The 21,799-nt window shown below is 44.8% G+C and overlaps 1 protein-coding gene across 1 annotated transcript in view; it reads right to left on the bottom strand.

Moving 5' to 3' along the window:
- Positions 1-8,139: 8,139 nt before the first annotated feature.
- Positions 8,140-21,799, bottom strand: part of HSD17B10 (hydroxysteroid 17-beta dehydrogenase 10) — a 33,295-nt gene continuing 19,635 nt past the window's right edge. The window contains exons 3-6 of the mRNA XM_082263465.1: positions 16,899-17,063; positions 14,572-14,700; positions 12,276-12,384; positions 8,140-8,577 (exon numbers count right to left, since the gene is read on the bottom strand). Coding sequence (XP_082119591.1) covers positions 8,387-8,577; positions 12,276-12,384; positions 14,572-14,700; positions 16,899-17,063 — 594 coding nt within the window. The 3' untranslated portion in view covers positions 8,140-8,386. The remainder of the gene's footprint in view (positions 8,578-12,275; positions 12,385-14,571; positions 14,701-16,898; positions 17,064-21,799) is intronic.

The raw sequence follows: 21,799 nt of genomic DNA, 5'->3' as shown, positions 1-21,799 counted from the left end.
TGGATGGAGTGGCCCATGTTGGCGGTGGGGTTATGGTATGGGCAGGCGGATGTTATGGACAAGGAACACAGGTGCCTTTTATTGATGGCATTTTGAATGCACAGAGATACCGTGATGAGATCCTGAGGCCCATTGTTGTGCCATTCATCCACGACCATCACCTCATGTTGCAGCATGATCATGCACGGCCCCATGGTGCAAGGATCTGTACACAATTCCTGGAAGCCCAGTTCTTGCATGGCCAGCATACTCACCGGACATGTCACCCATTAAGCATGTTTGGATCGGTGTATAGGACAGCGTGTTCCAGGTCCTGCCAATAACCAGCCATTGAAGAGGAGTGGACCAATATTCCACAGGCCACAATCACCAACCTGATCAATTCTATGTGAAGGAGATGTGTTGCACTGCGTGAGGCAAATTGTGGTCACACCCGATGCTGACTGTTTTTCGGACCCCCCAATACATTAAAACTGCACATTTTAGAGTGGCCTTTTATTGTGGCCAGCCTAAGGCACACTTGTGCAATAATCATGCTGTCTAATCAGCATCTTGAAATGCCACACCTGTGAGGTGGATGGATTATCTCGGCAAAGGAGAAATGATCACTAACACAGATTTACACAGAGTTAAGCTCATAAAAAATGGGGGGGCAAAAACAAAAGTGTTTATAATTTTGTTCAGTGTAGATAAGCCCATATAGCGGGTTCACTTTAAACCAAGCTGCATCTTGGCCTTTAACAGCTCCAGTTTTTGCGGACACGGAGTCTGGGTAACGCCCGCCGAGTATGAACCCTGCAGGGAGAACGCAGCACACCTGGGCCATGATGTCAGCACCTAAATTCAGGATTTTATTTTTCGTATATATGTTACAAGCGAAATATTGGAATCGGTGAGGAGCAGCAGAGAACTGGCTGTCATTCACACATAACAAGCCTGGACAGACAGCGCTCTCTGGAGCCAAACACTGACAGCAAGACGGGGCGTCTGCTCCCTGTACTACCCTGAGGGGCAAGTACAGACATAGGGGGGGGTCACATAGCACTCCTCCTCCAACCTGCACAGCTAGCAATAGGCCTTGGTAGATAGTAGGGTTCCAATGTAAGGATTTCCCCTATTTCCAGCCATTCCACCATCAATGTCAGCCTGTAGTCCCCCAAACATCCACTTCAATTGCAGACATCCTATACATTAAGGGTCTCCAAACTATGGCCCTATGTGCCTTTACCACAGGGGTCTTCAAACTATGGCCCACCAGTTGTTCAGGAACTACAATTCCCATCATGCCTAGTCAGATCTGTGAAGGTCAGAGTTTTACAATGTCTCATGGGACATGTAGTTTTGCAACAGCTGAAGAGCCATAGTATGGAGATCCCTGCTATAGATCATGTATAGTGGATGTTTATTTTTTAATCTCAAGAGATCTCTTGATGGGCAATCCTGGGAACAGTGGCTGAGCCTAACAGAAGTTGGGGGGATATTTAGGGGGGGGGTGGAGTCCACCAGTGTGGCCATATGCACCAATGGCTGCCTAGGCAGTGTTGGTGCAGAATGATCTCAACCTTCAATCATGAATGAATTACTTTATCTATATTTACATTGTCAGGAAGCTGGAAACTTGAGCTGGGCCGGTAATGGAAATGAAAAGCCGGCATTGCCGGGCCAGATCCGGCAAGTTCCCAGGTATGTTAATACTGTATAAAGGAATTCTACTAGCACTGAGCCCTTTCACACACCCTCCTGGAGGCCCTCTAACGCCTTCCTGCCTGGCATGCGTTTAAATAGTCTGGAAAAGCATAAAGGGGTTAACTGGGTCGCTGTGATTGGCTGTCACATGATCAGAAGCCCAACCCACCAGCTCCTGCTCATAAATACAGACTGGGAGCTTTGTGCATTTCTTCCAGTAATCCAGTGCGAGACTTTGTGTAATAAAGGCCACTCACTGCTGCTCTCTCTTCTTGTGCAGGGGGACTAGTCTCGTCTCTGACCCCTCCTGTGGTTTTCTGTAGTGGGTGGTGCTTGCTGGGCTCCTCCCACAGCTCTGCTCTCTCTGCTTGCACAGGGTGACTGGTCTTGTCTCCGCCCCCTCCTGTAGTATTTTTTTTGTAGTGGGTGGTGCTTGCTGGGCTACTCCCACAGCTCTGCTAGTGCAGGGTGACTGGTCTGGTCTCCGCCCCTCCTGGAGTTTTCTGTAGTGGGTGGTGCTTGCTGGGCTACTTCCACAGCTGTTCTCTCTCTTTCTGCAGGGTGACTGGTCTGGTCTCTGCCCCTCCTGGAGTTTTCTGTAGTGGGTGGTGCTTGCTGGGTTCCTCCCACAGCTCTGCTCTCTCTGCTTGCACAGGGTGACTGGTCTTGTCTCCCCCCTCTCCTGTAGTATTTTTTTTGTAGTGGGTGGTGCTTGCTGGGCTACTCCCACAGCTCTGCTAGTGCAGGGTGACTGGTCTGGTCTCCGCCCCTCCTGGAGTTTTCTGTAGTGGGTGGTGCTTGCTGGGTTCCTCCCACAGCTCTGCTCTCTCTGCTTGCACAGGGTGACTGGTCTTGTCTCCCCCCTCTCCTGTAGTATTTTTTTTGTAGTGGGTGGTGCTTGCTGGGCTTCTCCCACAGCTCTGCTAGTGCATGGTGACTGGTCTGGTCTCCGCCCCTCCTGGAGTTTTCTGTAGTGGGTGGTGCTTGCTGGGTTCCTCCCACAGCTCTGCGCTCTCTGCTTGTGCAGGGTGACTGGTCTGGTCTCCGCCCCCTCCTGTAGTTTTCTGCAGTGGGTGGTGCTTGCCGGGTTCCTCCCACAGCTCTGCTCATGCAGGGTGACTGGTCTGGTCTCCGCCCCCTCCTGTAGTTTTCTGTAGCTAGTGGTGCTTGCTGGGCTACTTCCACAGCTGTTCTCTCTCTTTCTGCAGGGTGACTGGTCTGGTCTCTGCCCCCCTCCTGTTTTTTTTGCAGTGGGTGGTGCTTGCTGGGCTCTTCCCACAGCGCTGATCTTTCTCCTTCTACAGCATGACTGGTCTTGTCTCCGCTTCCTCCTGTAGTTTTCTATAGTGGGTGGTGCTTGCTGGGCTCTTCCCACAGCTCTGTTCTGTGTCCTTCCACAGGGTGACTGGTCTGGCCTCAGCCCCCTCCTGTAGTATTTTTTTTTTGCAGTGGGTGGTGCATGTTGGGCTCCTCCCACAGCTCAGCTCTCTCTCTCCTTCCACAGCGTGACTGGTCTTGTCTCTACCCCCTCCTAAAGTTTTCTATAGTGGGTGGTGTTTGCTGTGCTCCTCCCACAGTTCTGCATTCTATCTTTGCACAGGGTGACTGGTCTTGTCTCCGCCCCCTCCTGTAGTTTTCTATAGTGGGTGGTGCTTGCTGTGCTCCTCCCACAGTTCTGCATTCTTTCTTTGAACAGCATGACTGGTCTTGTCTCCGCCCCTCCTGTAGATTTCTATAATGGGTGGTGCTTGCTGGGTCCATTCCACAGCTCTGCTCAGGCTATGTACAGTACAGTGATGATGTCACTGCTACTTTCACAAGGCAATATCTAGGTGTGCATAGGCATATGGTGTTCCTGTGCCCAGAGTTCATCTGTAACAGATACATTTTCCATGTGCTCATTTTCTCTTGAAATGCGGAGTTCTCCTTTTAGCTGGCAAGCAGATCTGCAAGCCAGCGGAGAGTTCCCTTAAGGGATTTTCCTGTGCGAGGGAGCTGTTCTCTACATTCCAGGAATAACTGCAGGACAGACAGAAATATTCTGCAGGCAGACAAGTTTTCACATGTGACTGATCAAGGTGCAGCACGGCTCTTATCTCTGATACTACGGAGTATAAATCCATTCACAAATACCCCCCAGCCCTGTGTGTGAGCTCTTTGGTGTCAGGCTGCAGGCCTGTTCTTCTCCGTGGACATACTCCATGCAGATCAGAGGCTGGCAGAACGCCAAGAATGCCGGAAATACTAATGTACATGGAAACAGCCTCAGTCTAAACTGATATTTAAAGTGTTACTCCGGGCACTTCATGGTGTATCAAGTGAGAAGAATGTCCCTTACATTGGTGGTCAGTGAGAAGAATGTCCCTTACATTGGTGGTCAGTGGCAAGAATGTCCCTTACATTGGTGGTCAGTGGCAAGAATGTACCTTACATTGGTGGTCAGTGGGAAGAATGTACCTTACATTGGTGGTCAGTGGGAAGAATGCTCCATACATTGGTGGTCAGTGGGAAGAATGTTCCTTACATTGGTGGTCAGTGGGAAGAATGATCCTTACATTGATGGTCAGAGGGAAGAATGCTCCTTACATTGGTGATCAGTGGGAAGAATGCCCCTTACATTGGTGGTCAGTGGGAAGAATGCTCCTTACATTGGTGGTCAGTGGGAAGAATGCTCCTTACATTGGTGGTCAGTGGGAAGAATGATCCTTACATTGGTGGTCAATGGGAAGAATGTCCCTTACATTGGTGGTCAGTGGGAAGAATGTCCCTTACATTGGTGGTCAGTGGGAAGAATGTCCCTTACATTGGTGGTCAGTGGGAAGAATGTCCCTTACATTGGTGGTCAGTGGGAAGAATGTCCCTTACATTGGTGGTCAGTGGGAAGAATGTCCCTTACATTGGTGGTCAGTGGGAAGAATGTCCCTTACATTGGTGGTCAGTGGGAAGAATGCTCCTTACATTGGTGGTCAGTGGGAAGAATGCTCCTTACAATGGTGGTCAGTGGGAAGAATGTCCCTTACATTGGTGGTCAGTGGGAAGAATGTCCCTTACATTGGTGATCAGTGGGAAGAATGCCCCTTACATTGGTGGTCAGTGGGAAGAATGTCCCTTACATTGGTGGTCAGTGGGAAGAATGCCCCTTACATTGGTGGTCAGTGGGAAGAATGCCCCTTACATTGGTGGTCAGTGGGAAGAATGCTCCTTACATTGGAGGTCAGTGGGAAGAATGTCCCTTACATTGGTGGTCAGTGGGAAGAATGCCCCTTACATTGGTGGTCAGTGGGAAGAATGCCCCTTACATTGGTGGTCAGTGGGAAGAATGTCCCTTACATTGGTGGTCAGTGGGAAGAATGTCCCTTACATTGGTGGTCAGTGGGAAGAATGTCCCTTACATTGGTGGTCAGTGGGAAGAATGTCCCTTACATTGGTGGTCAGTGGGAAGAATGTCCCTTACATTGGTGGTCAGTGGGAAGAATGTCCCTTACATTGGTGGTCAGTGGGAAGAATGCCTCTTACATTGGTGGTCAGTGGGAAGAATGTTCCTTGCAGACAGAGATTGTTAGGTTCAGTGGTTACTTACCTGAAAAATGAGGAGAGAAACTCCACTAGTCCCACACCAATGACTCTGCCGAGGGAAGGCGACACTTTCCGGGAACCAGTGCCCCCTTTATTCCTGAGTGGCAAATCATAATTCTGGATTTTTGTCTTAGTGACTGTTGTCACGTGAAGAGAAAGTGAAGGAGGAATCGTAAATATGTTTCAGCTGTCACTAGTATAGGACGGGAGGAGAAATCGTCCAATCTGGGCCCTTGTTCTGGAGATTTTTTGAGCCACATCGGTAATTAGGAACAACATGGGGCACTGTCAAGTGGGAAAGCATTTTGTCACTGCTGAAGGAACCCCTGGCAATATCTGGAGGAACCCTGATTTATAACGGTCGTTCTAGGCACTATGTCACATGATCTCTGGTATAGCGAGCAAACATCCAATCTGAACTGTGTCCCCCCCCCCCTTTAAAAGTGGCCCTGAACTTTTCTGTACCTACAACCTCAAAGCTGTAAACAAGTAGTTTGAGATCTAAGGCACTTTTTTCTCTGATAGTCTCACCAGATTTGGTTGATGTCACTTCTCTGCTAATCACTGTTCTCCTTGCTGGGGAGGAAGCTGTACCTGAGGACCTGCAGTGCAGGGATCTCTCTGCTTCTACTTCATCTATTCTGTGGATCTCTGATAATCACTGTTCTCCTTGCAGGAGAGGGAAGCTGTACCTGAGGACCTGCAGTGCAAGGATCTCCCTGCTTCTACATCATCTATTCTGTAGGTCTGTGCTTCCTCCACCACGGCTGCAGCATCTCAAATATCCTCCAATCAGTTATCAGATCTCCAGTCTTTAGAAGAGCAACTCTTACACAAGAAAGCAAAGCCCTGCCCCTACTAAAAGGAATGCAGCTTCCAGAATACAGGTCCTCTATAATCTAGAGAAGAAATACAGGAGGTCCTGCAAAGCCCTGCTCTCCAACAAAATGGCCACCTCCACACAGACACCGTGCAGAACAAAGCATGGAAAGTCAATAATGGGGAAACGGCCAAATGCAGGACTCTTTGTTCTTTTGTTAAGAGAGGCATCTTCAAGTGTTCAGTTCTTCAGGTATTGACTACTCAAAATAATGATTACATTTGCTACTGCTGACAGGTGTGCCGCTGATTCAGGTGAGATGCGAATCCTAACCATATGTCAACTTGAACCGATAATTGTGTCCAGTGATAGCAACTAATGTAGTTTGTTTAAAATCATAGGTGATAGCGACATCTTGTGGCCATCTACACAACTGCAATTCCCTATACTGTAGGCAAAACAATTACAATTTACATATTGTACAGAACACAGAGGCCTGCTTATTGCTTATTCAAGAGCCAAACTTATTATTTTACTAGTTTTTTGCCACCTTATTTCCCCCCCACCCCCCTTCCCACACACAAATGCTCAACTTTGTTACAAAGGTTGGGGATCTGGTTATACATTAGCCCTAGAATCAGAAATATCCAAACAAAAAAGAGAGCCTGTAGGGAGAGAGGAGTATAGGACCGGGATAGGTAGATGCACCTTATGACTGACTCTTAGTATTGTCCACTCACAGACTGTACACTAGGGGTAGATCACAAGTCTCGAGCCCCACCCCCAGACTGTACACTAGGGGTAGATCACAAGCCCAGAACCCCACCCCCAGACTGTAAACTAGGGGTAGATCACAAGCCCAGAACCCCACCCCCAGACTGTACACTAGGGGTAGATCACAAGCCCAGAACCCCACCCCCAGACTGTACACTAGGGGTAGATCACAAGTCCAGAGCCCCATCCCCAGACTGTACACTAGGGGTGGATTACAAGCCCAGAACCCCGCCCCCAGACTACACACTAGGGGCAGATCACAAGCCCTGAATCCCCCTCCCCCAAGACTGCACACTAGGGGTGGATTACAAGCCCTGAACCCCGCCCCCACCCCAAGACTGCACACTAGGGGTCGATCACAAGCCCTGAACCCTGCCCACAGACTGTACACTAGGGGCAAATCACAAGCCCTGAACCCCCCCCTCCCAAGACTGCACACTAGGGGCGGATCACAAGCCTTGAACCCTGCCCACAGACTACACACTAGAGGCAGATCACAAGCCCAGAACCCCCCCACAAAGACTGCACACTAGGGGCAGATCACAAGCCCTGAACCCTGCCCACAGACTACACACTAGGGGTGGATACCAAGCCCTAAACCTCTCCCTAGATTGAACACAAGGGGTGGATCACAAGCCTTGAACCCTGCCCACAGACTGCACACCATGCATGTTGTAGTCCAGGTAATAAAAAAGTCACGTAATGTAATAATTTATTATATTAAAGCTAAACTCCAGGGCAGTATAAAAGTTGATCCTGAATTTGGTATCATCCTCCGACAGTCGCTAGGTCTTCAAACTGGGGGTGAGGGAGAAAAAGCACAATGAGCCAATCAGTGATGCCGCAGTGCGTATATGCATGCTGGTAGGAGGAGAGAGGACAGAGTGACAGAATTGAGCTCCTCATTGTGCGGCTTCTCCTTTCACGGTCCAGTCACTGGCTGGGTGAGCATCCAGGACAACTTAGACTCATCGGAAGTAGAAATGATGCCAGACATGACTGAGGACATCTAGTAGAAGAGAGCAAGTACTGCAACAAAATTTTTTTATTTTTTAAATGATATTTTGATAAGCTATTCATTTTTATCCTACTACTTTTTGGCTAGAGTTCTGCTTTAACTGCAGCAGAGCTGTATAAATTTCAGAACTGAATAGAAATGCAAATCCTTTGCAAGGTAAAACCGCCCCCTTGTATGTGTATTGAGCCAACTGCCTGGAGTTCAGCTTCCAATAATTCTTACATCATATCCTCCCAGACATCAGGGAAACGACTTAACCACAAACTTTAAATAAACCAATTTATTTTTACAGTAAAATGATTTTATAACCTGCAAACCGCGTCATGGAAGGATCCTTGGTAAGAATCACGGCGTATGGAACTGCTTCCCCACATAAGGTGGCTGTTTAACATTCATTGGATAGATTCTGGATACATCGGTGGCAGTGGTCACCGCCTGGACCCTCACAGAGGACATCCTAGGCCGCTCCTGGTGCCGTCAGGCGAGGACGGAGGGTGCTGCGATCTCCCACGTTAAGGCTGCATACGAAGGGCCCCGTCCAGACGTATTACCTCTCCGTTCAGCATGGGGTTCTCCACTATGGATTGGACCAGGTGGGCGTACTCGTCAGGATCGCCCAGTCTGCTGGGGAAGGGGACCTGCTTGCCCAGGAATTCTCTCGCCTTCTCAGGGAGGCCCATCAGGAGTGGGGTCGCAAACAAGCCTGAGAAATACAAAAGAAGATCACATTATTAAACTGCTTAAGAACAAGGCCTATTTCTGACATTTGGGTGTAGGTTTTAAAAAAAAAAAAAAACAGAATATTTTCCTCGGTTCACTTCTCGGCAGTTCTCAGAGGAAAATTATCCCCATCTGGTACCCTGCTTACGAAGCAGAGAACTTCAGTTCTCAGAGTGAGATCAGAGAAGTTTTTCCTCTGAAAATGGCCGAGATCCATGTAAAAGTGAATGGGCTGCCAGTAATTTTGTGGGACATTGTGAGATTACAGTACGATAAACCCCCCCCTTAACCACGTCAGCCTCAGAAGATTTTACCCCCTTAACCGCTTCAGCCTTGGAAGGTTTTACCCCCCTTAACCACTTCAGCCTCAGAAGGTTTTTCCCCCTTAACCACTTCAGCCTCGGAAGGTTTTTCCCCCTTAACCACTTCAGCCTCGGAAGGTTTTACCCCCCTTAACCACTTAAGCCCCGGAGGATTTTCCTGCTAAAAGACCAGGGGGTATTTTGCGATTCGGCACTTCGTGACTTTAACGGACAATTGCGCGGTCGTGCGACGCTGTACCTAAACGAATTTGACGTCCTTTTTTCCCCACAAACAGAGCTTTTTCTTTTTCTTTTGGTGGCATTTGATCACCTGTGCGATTTTTTGATCACGCGCTATAAACAAAAAAGAGCGTCAATTTTGCAAAAATAACAATATTTTTCACATTTTTTTTTATATGAAATTCCCCCCCAAAAAAAAGTAAAAATCAAAATTTTTTAACATTTTCGGCCAATTTGTTTGATGCTACATATGTTTGGTAAAAAAAAAAAAAAAAAAAAAAAAAAAAAAAAAAAATCGCAAAAAGCGTATTTTGATTGGTTTGCGCGAAAGTTATTGCGTTTACTAACAAAGGGAAAGATTTGTCATTTTTGTTGTTTTTTTTTTTTTAACGCGTAATGGCGGCGATCTGCAATTTTTTTGCGGTACTGCGACATTGCGGCGGACAGATTGGACCCTTGACTGACATTTTTGACACTTTTGGGGTTACCTGTGACATTTCTACAGTAATCAGTGCTATATATATGCACGGTTACTGTAAAATTACACTGGCAGTGAAGGGGTTAACTTTATTTGAGAGGGAGGGGCTGTGTGTGTCCCTAGGGGCGTTATTCTAACTGTGATTGGCTGTGGCTTGAGGTGTAGTTACACTGATCAACGGTTCTACTATGTAGAACCGTATGATAAGTGTTTCTACACAGGGAGAACCGACAGGCAGCTTGTTTACACAAGCTGCCTGCCTTTCTCCCTCTCCCCCGCCGATCGCCAAGTGACCAGCGGACATCGGGTCCGCCGGTCACGCGCGCGGGGGGGGGGGGTCCGAGGCGGCGCGCGCGCTCGCTCCCCAGACCCTCCCAGGCTAGTGACGTACCGATACGTCACTCTGCCTGTGAGGGGCTGACCGCCGCAGTATATGTTCGTGCGGCGGTCGGCAAGCGGTTAAGCAGTGGTAAATTATCACTGCTGAGTACACGGGCATTCTCAGAGGAGACCCCTAGCTAATAAAATAATTAGTCCCCCTACATATATTTTTTTCTTATTTAAAATGTTTTTTTCCTTTCTATTTATCTGATAGAAGGAAAAAAAAAATAATATATACACATATATTTTTTTGTTTTCTACACACACACACACACACACACACAGTATATATGTGTTTTTTTTCTTATTATATATAAAATAAATTATACACACACAAAAGTATTCCCTCACATTTCTGTAAATATTTTATTCTATCTTTTCATGTGACAACACTGAAGAAATGACACTTTGCTACAATGTAAAGTAGTGAGTGTACAGCTTGTATAACAGTGTAAATTTGCTGTCCCCTCAAAATAACTCAACACACAGCCATTAATGTCTAAACTGCTGGCAACAGAAGTGAGTACACCCCTAAGTGACAATGTCCAAATTGGGTCCAATCAGCCATTTTCCTGTTAGTGTTACAAGGTCTCAGGTGTGAATGGGGAGCAGGTGTGTTAAATTTGGTGTTATCGCTCTCACTCTCTCATACTGGTCACTGGAATTTCAACATGGCACCTCATGGCAAAGAACTCTCTGAGGATCTGAAAAAAAGAATTGTTGCTCTACATAAAGATGGTGGGAGTGTCATGGTCTGGGGCTGCCGGCACTGGGGAGGTACAGTTCATTGAGGGAACCATGAATGGCAACATGTACTGTGACATACTGAAGCAGAGCACGATCCCCTCCCTTCAGAGACTGGGCCACAGGGCAGTATTCCAACATAACGACCACAAACACCTCCAAGATGACCACTGCCTTGCTAAAGAAGCTGAGGGTAAAGGTGATGGACTGGCCAAGCATGTCTCCAGACCTAAACCCTATTGAGCATCTGTGGGGCATCCTCAAACAGAAGGTGGAGGAGCGCAAGGTCTCTAACATCCACCAGCTCTGTGATGTCATCATGGAGGAGTGGAAGAGGACTCCAGTGACAACCGGTGAAGCTCTGGTGACCTCCATGCCCAAGATGGTTAAGGCAGTGCTGGAAAATAATGGCGGCTACACAAAATATTGACACTTTGGGCCCAATTTGGATATTTCCTCCTAAGGGGTTCACTCACTTTTGTTGCCAGCGGAGATCACAGCTTCATAACCTGGCTGTTTCTGTGTCAGTCAATGACAGATTCTCCGTGTGTGGATATGATCGGCGGAGAACATCGTGAAAACGACCGAGAAGCAGCAGGAAGGGGGTGACCCTGCGACGCGAATCAGTCACTGGGACCATTTTTATGTGAAAGAGGACCGCCGGCTGTTTAAAAAAAAATAAATAAATCCATAAGCCCAATATATACCGTCAAAGTAATGACATATATACAGTGGGCGGTCCGCAAGTGGTCAATGTAACATTTCTCTTCAAGCTATCCTTTCAAATAGGAAAGTAAAAAATGCCCGTCAGTGCCTTCTCATCAGTGTCACCTATCATTGCTGCCCATCAGTGCCTCCTATCAGTGCCCCATCATCAGTGTTACATTTCAGTGCTGCCTATCAATGCCGCCCATTAGTGCCTCCTCATCCTTGTCATCTAATCAGTGACCACCAGTAAAGGAGAAATTACCAGTTTTCAAAATTTTATAACAAAACTATGAAAAATGTTTTTGTTTTTTTTTCCCCAAATGGCCGTGTTCACATCTGCCAAAACTGGAAGGTACGTCATGATGTTGCTTCTGGCCTCCCAGGAGCATAGAAAGGGCCAGGGACCATCTGGTCTACGGCCAACTCTGTGATAACCCAGCGGAAGCACCAGATTGGTTCCCGGGCTCTCAGATCACACAGGAGACCTCTTGCATTCATTGGATTTCATTTCCTACAGTCATGGAGGCTCTGCATCACATGCGGGCATAACCTATGCAAATACAGCCTGCCTAGGAACGCCCACTCCTAACTGACACCCACCCAGCAAGGCATTCTAAATTTGCATAACCCCTCCCACTATTTGCATCAGGACTGAGCTTTTGAGAGGAGTACTGAGGCAGGGGGCTGAGATGTTCTCAGGAAGCTATGTACAGCCCCTCCCACCAGTCATAATCTATCTGCATTGCATACAGAAGCATAGAGACCCAGTGATGATGTCCCTGTGTTTAAAATAAGGTCGCACTGTCACTTTAAGAAAAAGATAAGTACCAGGAGCAATGGTAACAACTCGAATTCCGAGCGGAGCCAGATCCCGAGCGATGGGCAGGGTCATTCCTACAATTCCTCCTTTGGAGGCCGAATATGCCGCTTGTCCGACCTGCAAAATAAAAATTTAGAAATAAATGTTTGTTGCTTTGTGTTCTATCATTACCCCTCCCCCCCCCCCATTTCCACCAGTGCTCGCATACTTTCATGGGTGCTCAACCTGTGGCCCTTTAGCTGTTGTGGAACTACAAGTCCCATCATGCCTCTGTCTTTGGGAGTCATGATTGCAGGGCCGGGACAAGGAGTGGGCAGGAGGGGAGGTTGCCCTGGGCACAATGGTTTATTGCAGGGATGGGGGGGGGGGGGGTACCTTGACCCTAAACCTAAGGGAAGGGAAGGGGGCTCTGTTTGGCATCCTTGCCCTGGGTGCTGGATGACCTTGTCCCAGCACTGAACCATGGTTTATTGCAGGGATGTGGGGGGGGCGGCACCTTGACCCTAAACCTAAGGGAAGGGGGGGGGGGGCTCTGTTTGGCATCCTTGCCCTGGATGACCTTGTCCCGGCACTGCATGATTGTAACTGTCAGCCTTGGGATGCCTCATGGGACTTGTAGTTCCGCAACAGCTGAGGGGCCGCAGCACCCATGCTTCTATGGGCCAACTGTCAGAACTCCGCCCGTTTTAGGACAGAAATCTCCCCTGCAGTACTTTTTTTCTACCACTAGATGCCCTCAGTCTGACAGCCATTATTCATCCCACTACCCCTGAGCCCAGATTGTTCTGGAATTGTCTCCAGACTGTAACTGGAGGGTAAAAGGAACAGCAGGACAGTGATGGGCTCATCTCTCGGTCACTCTGCTCTCTCCTACAATCAGCATGCTTCTGGACAGCTTGTGAACCGATTGGCTCCTTGTTCTGCTTTTTCTCTTTCATACTGTAGGCCTGCTGTACAGGGACTGCTAGAGGCCGATACCAGGTCACGTTCAGGTACTTACATGCCTTGTCTTTAAAAATGCATTTAATGATCTATTAAAGTGATTGAAAGTCTCTTTTTATTTTTTTTTTTAATGAAAATAACAGTTGGGTTTTGCACAGAGCAGCCTGGATCCTCCTCTTCTCGGGTCCCTCTTTGGCTCTCCTGGCCCCTTCCTCCTGGTGAGAGCCCCCACAGCAAGCAGCTTGCTATAGGGATCACCTGAGCAGATTCACAGCTCCCTGTGTCCATTCAGACATGGAGCTGCAGTTTGGCCCCCGCGCCCTCTCTCTCCTTATTGGCTAACTGATTTTGACTGACAGCGGTGGGAGCCAATGGCACCGTTGCTGTGTCTTAGCCAATCAGGAGGGGAGTCCCGATTGGCTGAGACAGTCGCGGACAAGGCTGGATCGAGAGAGGGTTCAGGTTATCCGGTGTTGCAGTAATTGACTGTATAGGTTTTCTTTCAATAAACTGCATTTTGAAAGTCAAAAAATCGGCCCAGTGTTGTGCAGGGACTATTTTGAAGTTGTTGCGACTTGAAGGCGCACAATATGAACAGTACTCATTGGAAATCATGGAGTAGGACTTGTCATGCGACTCTACAGTCCCAAGTCGCACAACCATGAAAGGGGCCTAAACGAAAAATCGAATGTTGTGTTCACATACCATAAATATTTTATAGCCTGCACATCCAGTTTTTGTCCCCCCGAAAATTCATAATTGGCTGTCGAAAGCACCGTACTAACGATCCGAAAATCAGCAGATTGTTCATCAGACTAAATTTTACCTACTATTTACTTTTAATTATTTATTTTTACAATTGATTTATTTTACAGGACAGGGGAGCTGGCGAGTTCCACGGGGGGGAACCCACTTTACCTACTATTTTTTTTATCTTGCATACGAGCCTTTGGGCTCATACACACAATAAGAAAAAAATCGGGCAAACATTTTTTTTTTTTTTTATGTACAAGAAAAAAAAATCAGAAAAGAAAGACTATAAATGATCAGAAACAAACAAATCAAAAAGCCTTTGTTGTAGGAGAATCTTGATACTAATTTACGTTCATCAGTTTCCGATTTGCTGTGAAACGAGAAGAAAAAAAAATAAAAATAATTCGGAAGACCGTTCACTCAATTTTCTTGTAGTGTGTACCCCACTTTGGAGTTGGCAGGGGGACAGACGCTACATCTACCTAGGTCAGTAGGATTTCTCAAAAAAAATATAAAATTAAATAAAACACCACCACACACACACACCACCAACTTCGCTTTTAACCATTAACATATAAGGTTTGTAGTTTGCTACTTTAAAATCCTGACCTGTCCATCAAAAGCGGCGATGCTGGCAGTGTTGACTATGACCCCCCGCTGTCCGTCTTTATCCGGCTCGTTCTTGATCATCTCTCCTGTAGCCAGGCGAATGACATTAAATGTACCCCCGATGTTCACCTAAAAAAGGTCATAATAATAATAAAATTAAAAAAAAAAAAAAAAAAAAAACGCATCATACAGAGGAACCTGAACTGTGCGGAAATTAGGAAAAAAATGCAGCACAACTGGGAACAGATCAGTGAATTGCACATGGAAGCCAAGACAGGTGCTGCTCTGGCTCTTTATAGTGTCCTCAATACACCAGAATTCAGCATAAAGCAATAGTAGTAGCCAGAAACTTCAACATTCATATGAATATCTTTATTTCTTGCACAGGAGTAAATCAAATGCTTACATGTTTCGGCAAGTAGCCTTGTTCCTGGCTTTCTCAGGAAAGCACTCCGAGCAGCTCATGAGCCGCTGGTACGCTTTCAAAAGCCCCTCGCCCCCACCGGCCGGTGTCTAAGGCTTACCATTTCCGCAGGATCACCTGAGAAATGATCTGACCGTGTGGCCAGCTTTCCAACAGATGATCAAAAATGAATTCCTCTTTGATCACCTCTATGGCCTTGGAGGACCAGAGCGACATCATGACATCACTTCTGGTCCAGGGTGGAAGTAAATAATTAAAATAATTTTTTTTTTTTTTTTTTAAAAATCACAAAGAAAATAATAATAATTGGGTTTTTTTTTTTTCTTTTTTTCTTTGACCACAGATCTCTCCCTAAAGAGGAACTGTCATCCTTATTTTTATTACAAGGGAGGTTGTAAAATAAATGAGTAAAAAAGTAAAAGCACCCTGGAACTGGAGCCCTTGGGTGTGGGATGGTCCTTCCACCGACCGGGCGTACAGTTTGTTCCCATTGGGGTACCCTGGAATGTGAGGGGCCAGACCAGCCCTGGCGGAGCTAGTTTAGCGTTAGCCCTTTATGGGAAGAAATGTTAAATTGATGTTTCTTATGCCTCTTTTCATGACTGTACCAATCATACCTATGCCCCGTTATAAGAATTTTTGTTCTTTTTGCATTTTTCTGTATTGGACAATCTTGAATAAAAATGATTGAACTAAAAAGTAAAGCACCCCCATCCCTCCGTGCTCAAAAGCGAGTCGCACACGCATATATAAAAAAAAAGGTATAAAAAAAGTATTTGCACCACATGTGAGGTATCGCTGCGAACGTTGGAGCGAGAACAAATAATTCTAGGGCTTGACCTTCTCTGTAATTCTAAACTGGTAACCTGTAAAAAAATTTTAAAGCATCGCTTATGGAGATTTTAAAGTACGGTAGTTTGTCACCATTCCACAGGCACGCGCAATTTTAAAGCATATGACATGTTGTTAGGCATCTAATTATTCTGCATAACAGCTTTCACATTTTAGAAAAAATAAATAAATTGGGGTATGATATAATAAATACATTTTTTTTTATTTTATTAATTAAAATGTATTTTTTTTTTTTTTAAATAAAAAAAATTGCAACGATCGCTATTTTATTTCCTAGGGCAGTGATGACGAACCTTGGCACCCCAGATGTTTTGGAACTACATTTCCCATAATGCTCATGCACTCCGCAGAGTAGTTGAGCACCATGGGAAATGTAGTTCCAAATCATCTGGGGTGCCAAGGTTCACCATCACTGCCCTAGGGCAGTGGTTCTCAAATCCGGTCCTCGGGACCCACTAACAGGCCAGATTTTAAGTATTACCTTGGGGGATGCAGACTAGAATACTGCAATCACTGAGAAGCAAATAAGATCACCTGTGATGTAATTTAGTTATCTTGCAAACCTGGCCTGTTGGTGGGTCCCGAGGACCGGATTTGAGAACCACTGCCCTAGGGTCTAAATATAATTTATTGATGATTTAAAAACTTGTAAACAAAAAGTGCCAGACAAGGCCTGGTCTTCAAATGGTTAATGTCAGGATTCACCCAGCCTCTCAGCAAGCCACTGGGAAACTGAGCCAGCTGTTCCCGCCCCCTCCACGGCCCAGTGCTACAGTGAGCACCGGAGGGGGAAGAGCAGAGAGCTGATGACTGACCGTCACTGAAGGCTGAGAACCGAGGGATCAGCGGTCTTTGATCGCTCAGTTCTCAGCACCAGATTATAAAGTGTTTTTTTTTTTTTTTACCCAGTACTTTAAATGTTTATAGTCTGAGCACAGGTGAAATTTAATGTAAATAAAAAACACTTATTTAAATCAGCACCATAAAATTCCAGAACATCCTAAATCATTCAAATCGATCTATCCATCGATAGATCGTGCAATGCACTCACAGTTATGACTTTCTGGAAATCTTCCAGGCTGTGTGGCCTCAGTTTGCTCTTGTTGAAGGTTTTGATAGCGACGGCAATCCCAGCGCAGTTAACCGCGATATTCACCCCGCCAAACTTGGAGCGCGCCAGTTCCAGCGCATTGTTTACATCCGACTCCGAGGTCACCTACAATCACCAGAAAAAGAATCAATTTAATCAGACCTGCGTGTGGATTCACCAGCAAGCGTATTCAATATGGCACAATGTGCAAAAGGCAGTAACTCAAAGCAACTAAATAGGTCCCTCCAGCTCCATAGAGAAAGCTATGCCTCTCTGCAATGTACCCCCCCCCCACTGGTCAGAGGTGTGACACTACACTGGAGGATGCCATAGCTCTGAACTTGGGAGCTGCAAGTGTATATTTGCACTTCTGGCAAGCTGGTGGAAAAAATGTGTCATGGAAAATGTGCCGGCCCTGTGGTTAACTGATCTTGAATATAACTGGTTTCTAAGGGTTACCGCACTTTACAAACCATCATTACTCTTTACAATCCGTCAGCATCCCCAATCACACAGTCATAAGTAAAATGAAAAGAGCGCTGTGCGGCCAAAACAAGGCAGATAAGTAAGGCTTTTTTTGACACAGCTCTGTATGAAAAATGCATTAAAAAAAAAAAAAATAATAATATGCAGGCATTAAATTTAACGAACGCATTATGCATTTTTTGCGTTGCACTTTTCCCATATTGCTTCCCGCTATTCTAATGCCATTTCCAGTGCAACTATTGATGTGACTTTGATAGGACTTCAATGTGACTTTAGAAGTTCTCACAGATTTGCATGAGGAGTGAAATCACATTATAGGCCGACTTCAGTGATATTTCAGCCCCATAAATTCTATGTTATATCACAGAAGTTGCATCAGCATAGATGAGAAGCATTCCTTTGCTACAATGGATCAGTATCCTTTTTTTAACCCTTCACCTCTCCTCGATGAGTCATTCTTGCTACCTAAAGGCTAGATTCACACTGAAGCGGTTTTGATCATTCCATCGAATGATTCGCTCCTTCCTTTAATCAACCAATCCTTCCTTCGATTATTCATTCAATCCTTTTGAATCAATCCTTCCTTTGATTGATCATTCGATCGCTCCTTCGATTAATCATTCCATTCTTCCCTGGATTGATCATTGCTTTCTTTGATTGATCCTTTGTTTTAATCAATCCTTCCTTCGATTGATCATTCGATCTCTCCTTTGATCAATCTTTACTTAGATTATACATTCCATCCTTCCTTTGACCAATCCTCCCTTTGATTAATCATTTGATCCTTCCTTTGACTGAGGATTCCTTTCTTTGATTGATCATTCGATCCTTCCTTAGAATTAATCCTTCAATCTTCCCTTTGATCAATCCTCCAATTAATCTTTCCATCCTTTGATTGATCATTCGATCTCTCCTTTGATCAATCTTTCCTTCGATTAATCATTCCATCCTTCTTTTGACCATCCTCCCTTCGAACAATCATTTGAGCCTTCCTTTGAATCCATCCTTCCTTCGATTGATAATTCCTTTTTTGACTGATCATTCGATCCTTCCTTTGAATTAATCCTTCCTTCAATTGATTATTCAATCTTTCCTTTGATCAATCAATCCTTCAAATAATCATTCCATCCTTCCTTCCTTTGATTAATCTTTCCTTCGAATAATTTTTGCATCCTTCCTTCAATAGATCATTCGGATCCTTCCTTTGAATCAATCCTTCTTTTCGATTGATCATCCCCTTCTTTGATTGATCATTTGGATCCTTCCGTCGATTGATTATTTGAGCTTTCTTTTGACTAATCGCTGAATACAAGGATAGAACAATTATTTAAAGGATCGATCAAGTAAAGGAGGGACTGATCGAAGGAAGGAAAAGATCGATCAATAGAATGAAGGAAGGATCAAAGGGTCAACTGATCGACGGAAGGCTCCAAAATCTCAGCTGTATTGATGGATGAAGGAAGACCAGGGAGCTTTCCTTTGAATAATCGCTCAATAGAAGGATAGAACAATTATTTAAAGTAAGGATCAAGTGAAGGAGGGATTAATCAAAGAAAGGAAAGATCGATCAATAAAATGAAGGAAGGATCAAAGGTTCGACAGATGGCTCCAAAATCTCAGCTGTATTGATGGATGAAGGAAGACCAGGGAGGAGAGGTGAGGGCAAAAAAAAAAAAAAAAAAAAAAAAAAAAAAAAACACGCCAATAAAAAAAAAAAAAAAAAAAATCCATCAACAATCGCATAGGAAAGCGATGCAACTGATGCAACTTCTGTGAGCGAACACAGAAGTCTATGGCGCTAAAAATCGCACTGAAGTCCACCAGGAACCTTTTCCAAAAATCAAGTTGAATAGAAGGGCATCGTTAAATAGAATGTGATCTCCCTGGTCGTGCAGTGAACCTGGGCTTCAGAACTTCCCACAGTGGTGTTGCATTTTTGATGCGCTTTCTATTCATTTCAATATGGTGGGATGGGTTTTTGGTGTGTTTGTACCAGAATAAACATGCACCAATGCAGCAAGCAGGATTTTATTTATTATTATTTTTTCCTTTTTACTGCAACTGAAGAGACCAGTGTGAAGAGCTACATAGGATTTAAAGCAGGGATCCTCAAACTACGGCCCTCCAGCTGTTGCAGAACTACACATCCCATGATGCATTGTAAAACTCTGACATTCTCAGACATGGACTGGGCATGATGGGAATTGTAGTTCCTGAACAACCGGAGGGCCATAGTTTGAAGACCCCTGAGGGATGCATTTTTCTTACACTTTTTAACTGAGCAAAAACAGATCAGAGTGAAAGCCGCCTCTTACTAATAAAATAAAACAGACTTCTTTATTATGTGCCAGCAGATTGCTATTCTTCTCACTCACAGTTATTGTACATTGAACTGACATTTGGACTCCAGGGATTACCACGTGTGCTGCAAGGTCAGAGCACTGGGAGAGGTTAGAGATATATTTACCAAAGCTGATAGAAGACCGAACCATTTATATTCATTAAAGCCCAAGAGCTCCTTCACACCAGGAGCAGTGATTGGCTTAGAAGCAGGGGGGGGGGGGGGGGGTGGATTTCATTTAAGTCACTAGTAAAAAGGCTTGATGCTGACCTGCAGCGGCTCCTCCTCTGACCTACTGTTGAATCATCAACAGTCCCATTCACTTTAACCACTTAAGGACAAGGCCTATTTCTGACATTTCTTGTTCTCAAATTAAAAAGGAGTTGTAAAGTCAGAAAGGTTTTATTTTTTTAATCTTAATGCATTCTTTGGCGTTTAAAGCGTCACCAATGGAGATTTTTTTTTTTTTAAGTGTGACATGTCAGTTATCTATTTACTCAATATAACATTATCTTTCACATTATACAAAAAAAAAAAAAAAGAAAAAAAAAAAACTGGCTAACTTTACTGTATTTTTTTAAATTCATGAATGTGTTTTTTTTCCCCCAAAAAAAATGCGTTTGAAAAAAAACCACTGCGCAAATAACTAGACAAAAAAAAAAAAAAAAATTGCAACACACACTATTTTATTCTCTATGGTCTCTGCGTAAAAAAAAAAAAGTATATATATATATATGTTCCAAGTAATTTTCTAGCAAAAAAAAAAAAAAGATATTTTTACTCGTAGGAGCGAGGTGTCAGAATAGAAAAAAGATAAAATAAAAGTGCGCTATCCTGAAGTGTGCTCACATGATCAAATAATTTCAATAAAATTGTGTGGTGAACTATCCAAATTGTAAGACCCCATTCACACTGCCACGACCAGAAAGTCGCCTCATAAGGGGCGACTTGTTAGAGCGACTTTGCACGTATTCAGCGCGACTTGTATGATAGACGACTTTGTATTTGGCCAATCAAAATAGGATGGTTCTGGGTCATGCTCAATCACACAAAAAAAAGTTCTTAAAAATTGTCGTTTTTGATAGAGAGCCAATTATTGAAAAAATGATTGAAAAAAACAAAAAAAACAAAAGAGATTTCTTTGGATTTAGTGTCTGGGGGTCTAAAAAGTGTTCCTGTGAAGTTTCAGCTCTGTAGCATCTCCAGAACCAGAAAAAAAAAAAAAAAAGATTGTTTCTATTATAATTATTGGTAGCACAGGCATAGGGCTCCGCTCCACCTGGGCGTTTTTGTTGCAGGCATTTATCGGGCGTCTTTGGAGGCAGGCATGATCTTTTTTTCTGGTTCAGGACCATTTTAATGGAAAATCGGATCACAAGTCGCTTCAAATAAGATAAGGAGGCGACTCCCATTGAAGTCTATGGGACAAGTCGGATACAAGTCGCCTCAAAGTAGTAGAGGACCCTTTTCAGAAGTTGGAGCGACTTCAGTAGTGCCAATTAAGACGGCACTGATTGATTAACATTGCTTTTGTTATGTCAAGCGACTTGGGGCGACTTGAGGGCACACAAGTCGCGGCAGTGTGAATGGACTCTAATACTCCAAATGCAAAGTATGCCAAAAGGCACAGTGTGACTAAAACAAAGAAATAAAAAAAAAAAAAAAAAAAAAGTGTCAGAACAGGCATGGGAAGGAGGTGGTTAAAAAGCAGCGCTGCATATCTGCTGATGGGCAACGCATTTCTCTGCTTGCCGGGAAAGTGTGTGACATTACGGACAAGCGACAATCAGAACCACCGCCTAGGTAAAGATCGCCTATCACTGCCACTAGAGAATTAAGTAAAGGGCTAGGGATGCCATACCAAGCTGCCATGGATAACCTCTCCTCCTGATAATGCTGCTTTTTCACTGTAACATCTCAATAAATTTTGTTTAAAAAAAAAAAAAAAAAAAAAACAAGTAAAAGAAAAAGGAAAAACTGACATGCTAAACTCAGGGGATGATCACTGTGCTGATCGGAGTCGGATCGCACGGCA

This window comes from Pelophylax lessonae (genome assembly GCF_965119305.1).
Source record: "Pelophylax lessonae genome assembly, chromosome: 7".
In the NCBI taxonomy this organism is placed as follows: Eukaryota; Metazoa; Chordata; class Amphibia; order Anura; family Ranidae; genus Pelophylax; species Pelophylax lessonae.
The sequence above is the reverse complement of the archived record's forward strand: the minus strand, read 5'-3'. Positions and strand labels throughout refer to the sequence as shown.